At 44.9% G+C, this 8,301-nt stretch overlaps 1 protein-coding gene across 2 annotated transcripts in view; it reads right to left on the reverse strand.

Moving 5' to 3' along the window:
* Nucleotides 1-219: 219 nt before the first annotated feature.
* LOC112137188 (Na(+)/H(+) exchange regulatory cofactor NHE-RF2) overlaps nucleotides 220-8,301 on the reverse strand; it is a 10,288-nt gene continuing 2,206 nt past the window's right edge. The window contains exons 3-6 of one of the 2 annotated variants that reach the window (XM_024259355.2): nucleotides 5,556-5,741; nucleotides 4,504-4,657; nucleotides 2,628-2,848; nucleotides 220-2,553 (exon numbers count right to left, since the gene is read on the reverse strand). In XM_024259355.2, coding sequence (XP_024115123.1) covers nucleotides 2,386-2,553; nucleotides 2,628-2,848; nucleotides 4,504-4,657; nucleotides 5,556-5,741 — 729 coding nt within the window. In that variant the 3' untranslated portion in view covers nucleotides 220-2,385. Of the gene's footprint in view, nucleotides 2,554-2,627; nucleotides 2,849-4,503; nucleotides 4,658-5,555; nucleotides 5,748-8,301 lie in introns of both variants that reach the window. The other variant, XM_024259354.2, reaches the window with a different exon arrangement.

Consider the following 8,301-nt stretch of genomic DNA (forward strand, 5'->3'; position numbering starts at 1 on the left):
CCACAATCAATCTATCCAACAATCATGAGTCCATCCATCCATCCATCTATGCCCAAATGCTATTTATAAGAATAAACACATCAGTGATCCCCATAATGACATCTCATTGTTCACAGAGATTATCTCGACACACTTTCAGCAGGACAGATGATCTGCTGGGTCAGTCTTACTCTGACAGACCTTTAAGTCTTCTGAGATCCATGAAAAGCGAAGCAATTGTTTAGTTATTGCAGTTTAGTTTATTGCAGGACAAATTTCATGAAATGTGTACGGGGTTGGTGCAAAATTCCTGCTGATCTGATCATAAAATTGGAAAAGCTCAAACATCCATCAGAAAGCTTCAGCAATTAAAGTTCAGTTCTCAAAAGTTTATTTGCAGAAATCTCTTTGGAATGTGATTGGCAATGAAGATTTACATAACTTCTATTTTTTTTCTTACACTTACAGTGAATGGAATCTCTAAACATGATTAAACATCTTGGCTGAGCTATTGTCAAACAGAAATCATTGGTAAGTTGTTTGAAATTTGTCAACATTAGACAAAGAAAACACGTCTCATGAGTGCAGGCGCTCAAAGCAATAGACAAGAACTAAAGTGCTAAAGTGCTCGTCTGCATAACTGTGTATTACTGCTGCTCCTCTGATTGGTCTGTTTGGTCACATTTGCCGTCAGTATCTACCTGTGCGCACAGCCAAACACTTCCATGCCCTTATATGGTTATTTGATGCTAAACGGGAACAAGCTTTGATACATTAAGACTTAAAACTTAACAAAAAACCTATTAAAAAAAATCGAACTTTTCTGCTTCTTAAAAATGTAATTAACCCAATTTTCTTTTAAAAAAAAGAGAGATTCTAGGGAAAATCTTTGTGCAGAGGCTCTTGTAATTCTGAGTCAGTCTCTTTAAAAACTGTTTTTCATTTTCTGGTTTGGAGCTGCTGTCAGTGACACTAAAGAAGACAAAACTACACTTTGTGTCCTCCGGTTAGTGGCGGTCCGATTAGAAGTTAAGTGTGCAGCCATTCAGTCATCAGCCATCCAGTCTGTGGTCATCCTTTTATCACCTGTGCAGTTTGGATCAGTCCAGTCAGCGGTCATCCAGTTAGTGTTGGTGCAGGTATCTGTTGTACTGGCCTTCCAGTCCGGGACTATTAAGTCAGCAGTCCTCCGGTTAGTGGTCTATCTGTCGCTAAGTTAGTAGCTGTCCCGTTAACCACTTTTGAGTCAGTGGACGCCTGGTTAGCCTGTGCTCATGTCAGTGACTGTCCAGTTCTCCTGTGAGTGGCCGTCCGACTGTGCCATCCAGTCATCGATCAGCCATCTACTGTCTTTACATTTACCAGCTATACTATCAGCAGTTGTCCAGTCATCTGTACGGTCAGCCGTTTACTGGGCTTCCAGTCAGAAACTATCTTTTCATCTTTTGTTAGGTGCGCGTCCGTCCAGCTATCAGTCATCCACATAGCAACTGTCCAATTAGCAGTCATCCCATCTAATCATTGGTAGTCTGATTACCCGTTTGTAGGTTTGCAGTCATCAGGTTACCAGCTGTCCAGTCTGCGGTCATTCGTTTATCATCTGTGCAGTTAGCAGCTGTCTGGTTATTGGCCATTTAGTTAGCTGGTTCTAGGTTAGCAGCCATCCTGTTATTGGCCATCCAGTCAACAATCGCCTGGTTAGTTGTTATTATGTTATCTGTCTTCCATCCTCAGTAACAACCAACTGGTAGTTGGCTGTTCACTTATTGGTCATCTGGTGAGGAGTCATCTAGTGACAGTCCAATCAGAAGTTGTTGGTTAAGCTGTTTTCCTGTCAGTGATTGACTGGTTTGTGGTCATCAGGTTAGCTTTAGCCAGGTAAGCAGTTGTCCAATTGTTAGCTACTGGGTCTTCAGCTGTCCGGTCAGCCACTGTCTTGTTAGTGCTATCATCAGATGGCCACCAACATCCAGTGATCGCCTGGTTAGGACTCCCATCAGCAGCCATCTGGCTATCAGTGATGAGGCGCTCATTTATCAGCCTTCCGGTTATTTGTTATCTGGTTATCAGCAGTCTAGTAATCTTGCTCCTAATTTGTGTACAAACATGAGCAAACACACACTTTGCTGATCTGCCCAGACTTTCAGACCATGCGGAACCCCAGAACTCAGGCTTGCCTCCATGCTCGCCAGTCCCTGAATGGCACCACACAAGTGGACCCCTCACAGATGAAATGGTTCAATCCAAAGTTGGTCAGTTTTTATAGCTCTGTCCAGCTCATAGGTATTAAAAAACTAGAGGGGGGAGGGGGGGTTCATGTGGGAACCATAAATCCTTTTAGAGGGGACAGGTCCTCCCACTGCTGAGCTAGAGTGGGGTGGGGGCGACGTAAAGAGGAATGCTGGGTCAGAAGTTGCTAAAGAGCTCCTGTTTCTTGCTCCAGTCCATTGGGGGGGCCCTCCTCCTGTGGCGGGTGGCGAGGACTTTTTTCTTGGCCTCAGCAGCTGTCGGACTCAAGGACAGGCCACTGTCTATGAAAGGGTCCGAGACCCGCCGGTCGTCATCCTGTGGAACCTGAAACACAGAAACAGTAGCATTAAGCCCCTTCCCATCATCCATAAACCCCTCCCAAAATCAATTTTTCTCACCTGGAAGCTCATGTCTGAGCTGCTGATCTCTGATTGGGTGGTGGAACTCCTGGAGGAGTGGGATGCTGAGCTCCCGTTGGCTCTGGATTTTGGTGACAAGTTTGTGAAGGGGCCGTCAGCCAGAGTAACGTTTATGATCAAAGCTTCAGTGGTGGGGAGGTTAGAGGAGGCAGCAGGGAGGTGGAACCCATCTTCTCCTGGTCTATCATCCACATAGACTTCTGCAGAGACACAAATGAGGCACAGGTGAGGGCGGGGGCTCCTCTGGGAATATTCAGAGATTCTTTAAGGGTACCATCCATCCATCCATCCATCCATCTTCTTGACTGCTTCTTCCCTTTCGGGGTCGCGGGGGTGCCGGAGCCTATCCCGGCTACTGATGGGCGAAGGCGGGGTACACCCTGGACAGGTCGCCAGTCTGTCACAGACTTTAAGGGTACCTAAAGACTAAATCAACTTTTTTTGTCTGTTGTTCTCTATAAATGTGGCTTTTAAAAATGTTGTCTATTGTCACATTTGCGACAATTTAAAATAAACTTGTTTAATTCTTGAAAATATAGTAAAAAAAAAAGTCTGAGTGTTGCCCCCTACAGGTTGAAAAGAGGTATTACAGTTGAATTTTGTGATTGGTCAACTAGTGCGAGTCCCAGATATTTCATGTCATCAGGCTCTGCAGCTTCAAAATAAAAAGCCCCGCCCATCTTTGGCTCTTTAACGGTCAGTCGTTATCGTTAGCTTTAGCATGGCTCGTAGGTGTATTTCCTTTGGCTGTCAAAAGTCTACTGACTTGTACAGTTTTCCTGTGGACTTGGAAGTTAGGCAACATTGATTTAATGCAATTGTCGTTGAATCCAGCGAACTCCGTCCTGGTGATGGATTTACAATTAACATTTCACTCAGGATTCTTTGTTTAATACGTTAGCCTTTATTAGCTATGATGCTAGGGGCGACCGTGGTGCAGTGGTAGGGCGGTCTACTCCTGATCAGAAGTGAGCGGGTTCGACTACCGCCCTGTCCGCCCATGTGTCGAAGTGTCCTTGGGCAAGACACTGAACCCCAAATTGCCTCTGGTGGGAGGTTAGCGCCAGTGTTCGGCAGCGGAGCCACCACCAGTGTGTGAATGTGTGTGAATGGGTGAATGGGTCTGTGACTGTGAAGCGCTTTGGGCCCTCGAAGGAGGGTAGAAAGCGCTATACAAGTATACACCATTTAGTATCATTTTACTACTCTCAGACACGGGTAACCTTTGATCCTGCAAACCCTCGTGTTGTGCCAAGATATGCATCTCCTGCCAGAATTTGTATCCCCTGTCGCTGGCATCGTTGATTTGTTTTGCACCCCTTTGGACATTATATACAGAAAAAAATCTTTTACAGAAATTTCTGTGGTGAAACCAACGGCATATATTATTATCACTATATTCATATTACTGTAGACTATATCACAATATACAGTCAGTGGGTGAAACTTGCATCACTTTGTATTATTGAAGGTGTAGTGGAGCCTCCCTTAGCCCAACCCCCTTTTTACATTTCAAATGAGGACTGAGAGTGGAGTCAGTCCTGTTGTTTTATCCTTTAGTGAAAAATATTAATTCAATTCAAGAATTCAGGAAACGTTCTGTGTTCTGATCACAAATGGAGGGCAAGAATGACCTGCAGGAATATTTAGGATCTCTGCACAGATTTCGTTTTTGAGTTTTGTTCTTCAGGATCTTGAACATAGACCTTCTTTTTTTCTGGTTCATAAGCAAGATCTTTCTCTCTGTGAGAAAAAGCATTTTCTTAAACTGGGGTAACAATCACAGTGCTTTCTGGGTGATATTTTTTTCCTGTAAGACAGAAACTGCAACATCGTCATCATTAGTGTTTGTGACCTGTGATGTGTTTCCTCGTCGGAGTGATCTGCAGTCGGAGAAAGAGTTCGTCCGTCTCCTGGTCAACCACCAGGAGGCGCACTTCATTCCCTCTGGCTTTGATGAGCTCCACCACCTCTGAGTGCCTCAGCCCCCCAATGTTCACACCGTTTACCTGAAACAAGGAGAGACAGATCAGAGGTCAGAGACACCCGGACCACAGACGGGAGGAGCAGCACCTGGAGATAAGATCCACAGCTTTGCATGAACTCCCTTCCTGCACACCTTCACCTGTGCTGCAAATGCAAACTCAAAGCGAATGTCAGAGGAAAAAGAAAGTACACCCTCATGCACTTCAAGGTTTCAGCTGTCAGGGCACAATAAACCTCATCAGGTCTTCAATAGCGTCAGACCAGCAGGAGATCATGAGACTTTGGACATCAGAATGAGGCAGTCCCGAAACCTAGACAAGCTTTCCTCTTTATATTTACAGGAATGTTGTCTCTTCATCAGTGCAGAAACTCTGAATCAAACCTGTCAAATCTTCAGATTGATTCACCAACCAGAAGATGACAATTTTATTTTTGAGAGGAAGTTGATATAATCAACTGATGGTGATTGTTCAGTGTTTTAGTACATTTGAGTAGACGTTGGAGAAACGTTGGTCAGATTCAGTTTTTGCAGGAAACCTTCCTGCAACAGTCATTTGCATCTGTGCGCTGTCGCGTGCACAGCCCTCGGGCACGCCATCTTTCAGACAGAGCTCAGAGCTTATCAGAAACTGGGCGGGTGGCTCTGTGATCACATGAGTGAGGAATTGGTGCAGTGGGGACCCAGTCTGATTGGATTGCCCCTTCCCCACCCATGTGCTCCAACACCACTCATGTGGATCCATCTTTCCAGATTTTGAGAGACCCTTGGCTGCAGAAAAAGCCCACATGATCAGCCCTCCACTACTGTGCTTGTGTATTGTTACCTTTCACATCAGATCAACTATCAAACTGTCTTGAACACAAAGGTGTTTTTTTCTTCAAGCAGACACACAAATCTCCTGGAAACAGACCGTCACCGACCTCCACGATTCTGTCTCCGGGCCGGACGCCCGCCCTCTCAGCGGGGGAGTCGGGGTCCACCGTGCGCACAAACTGTCCCGTCTTCTTCTTGTCGCTGTGCAGGTTAAAGCCGTATCCCTGCTCCCCCCTCTGCAGGTGGCACAGACGCGGCAGGAGCTCCATCTCTGGCTCCGGGGAGGGCTCATCCTGCAGCTTCACAAAAACAAAAGCAGGAGTTCAGAAGGACAGGGGGAGTTGGGGATGGGGGGTGGGTCTACAATAAGACAACCGGGATAAATGACAATCTTTTTCTGAGCTACACCAGCCTCACATATATTGCTCAAGTAATCAGACTACTATCACCTTTCTCCAGTTCTGTGACTTAAACAAAAAACTGTTTTCCTACTGGGACAGTCCTGGGGGGGTCAGACGCTGTTTCATCTGAATAACACCTAGGACCAGATCTATTGCTTTTCTGAGAACTTTCTAGTTTCTCGGTTTGGTAGAGATTTTCATGCCCTTCCTGCCACAACTCTATATTTTTATCCGGGCTGGGGACCGGCACACGGAGACCCAGACATAGGCTCCCTTGTGGTTGCATAATTTAGGCAGTAGCCTGGGAAGCAAAGCCAGGTCTCCTGCACTCCAGTCCTACACCCAGCTAACTAGGTTATTTGAGTTGACCAGTAACTCAAATAACCACTGGTTAAACTGAAGTATGCAGAAGAGGATCTCTGAACACACATGTCCAAGCTTGAGACAGATGGACTACAGCAGAAGACCAGACAGAGAGTCACTCCTGTCAGCAGAGAGCAGGAAACGTAGAATTCCATTCTACGTTGGCAGATTTTAGCCTTTATGTGCTTAACCGATTCTGCTTTTATGGATTGATTATTGGTTTATTAAGCTTAGATCGATTCAAATTGATTAAGTGATTACATCAATCCAGCCCTATACTGAACCACTACACAGTTAAATTCTATCTTAGCCCAATATGTTTATAAAACCGGGACATCTGTTGATCACTGCGGCGTTCTGCCGGGCTGTGTGGCAGCGGGAAGCTTTCATCAGTTCAGATGATTATGGAGGACACAGCTTTGAATATGTCATGATGTGGAGATCTTCCTGGCAGATCTCCAGCCTTTCCTTCTCTGAGGACGTCAGCGAAGCGGAGAACCTCCTTGTGTGGCGAGAGCAGGAGGAGGAGCTGTGGTCATGAACCCTGAGTGACAGACTGAGGGCCTCTGAGGACGCGCTCACGCATCAGATGAAGCCACAGCGGGAGCTGACCTGGAATCTGCTGATCTGTCTGAGCAGATGAGGGATTACCTGATCACTTCTACTTAACCACTGGGTTAAGCGGGAGTGTCACAGCATCGCTTAGACCTTAAAATGACAAACACATGGAAGAAATTCGAATTCACCATCGTAACAATCTACTCGAGATGGCGACAGGAACTGAGGCTCCTGAAATGATTCACTTCTAGATCTGCTGATCTTTTGTTCTTCAAAACAACATTCCCTCAAATGAGGGCAAAAAAAAAACAGAAATGAAAAGAAATTTCCTGCAGGATTTCTAAATAAGAAACCAAAATGGACACAAGAAGGAATCTCACATCCGCAGTTCCATCTTTCCGGAACTAAAGCCCACAAACCTCTCAGACCTGAAGAGCATAGTTTAGGACTCCTGCAGCAAAGCTCTGTGAACACATGACTGACCAGAAAGAGCTGAGTCGTGTTTGGTCAGAACCAACAATTGTGCTCCCACTTCAAAACATGAGACAGACCGGTAATTTCCATCATAGGTATACCTTAACTATAAAAGACAAAATAAATCCAGAAAATCCCATTGCCTGATTTTTAAAGAATGTATTTGTAAATTATAGTGGAAAATAAGTATTTGGTCAATAAAAAAGTTTAACTCAATGCTTTGTCGTACACATTTTGCTGGCAGTCATACGTTTTGTTGCTCACCGTTCTTGTGATCATTTTGACCCCACGGGATGAGATCTTGCGGAGACTTCCAGATGGAGAGAGTTTATCAATGGTCTTACATGTCTTCGATTTCCTAATATTTGCTCCCCAGTTGATTTCTTCACACCAAGTTGCTTATCTATTACAGATTCACTCTTCCCAGTCTGGTGCAGGTCAACAGTTTTGTTTCTGGTGTCTTTAGACAGCTCTTTGGTCTTAGTGGAGTTTGGAGTGTGAGTGTTTGAGGTTGTGGACAGGAGTCTTTTATATAGATAATGAGTTCAAACAGGTGTCATTAATACAGGTAACGAGTTGGGGACAGAGGATCCTATTAAAGAAAAAGTTACAGAAAATCTTGGTTGTTTGAAGGTGACCAAATCCTTAATTTCAACCAGAATTTACAAATAAATTCTTAAAAAATCAGACAATGTGATTATCTGGATTTTTTCTCATTTTGTCTCTCATAGTTATGATGAAGATTTTAGTCATCTCATCTTTTTAAGTGTGAGACCTTGCACAATTGGCTGCTGATTAAATAAGCTTTTGCCTGTGATAGAGGAGGAGAAGATGCTCGCCTCCTCTCCCCCATGACCTCTCCTCTCGTCATGGTGGAGCTGAAACATCTGCTTCCTTCATCCTGAAGCTGACCACAGTCTATCTACACCGCTCTTGTGGTAGGAGGGTGTGAGGGTCATCAGGCCTCAGACACAGACGTGTCTTCAGCCTTTTTCATCCACAGCCTGCAGACAACTATGAATGTAGAAGATCAAACTGGAGGAGTGTTTGTTAGAAA

Source organism: Oryzias melastigma, linkage group LG1 (assembly GCF_002922805.2).
Source record: "Oryzias melastigma strain HK-1 linkage group LG1, ASM292280v2, whole genome shotgun sequence".
Lineage (NCBI taxonomy): Eukaryota > Metazoa > Chordata > Actinopteri > Beloniformes > Adrianichthyidae > Oryzias > Oryzias melastigma.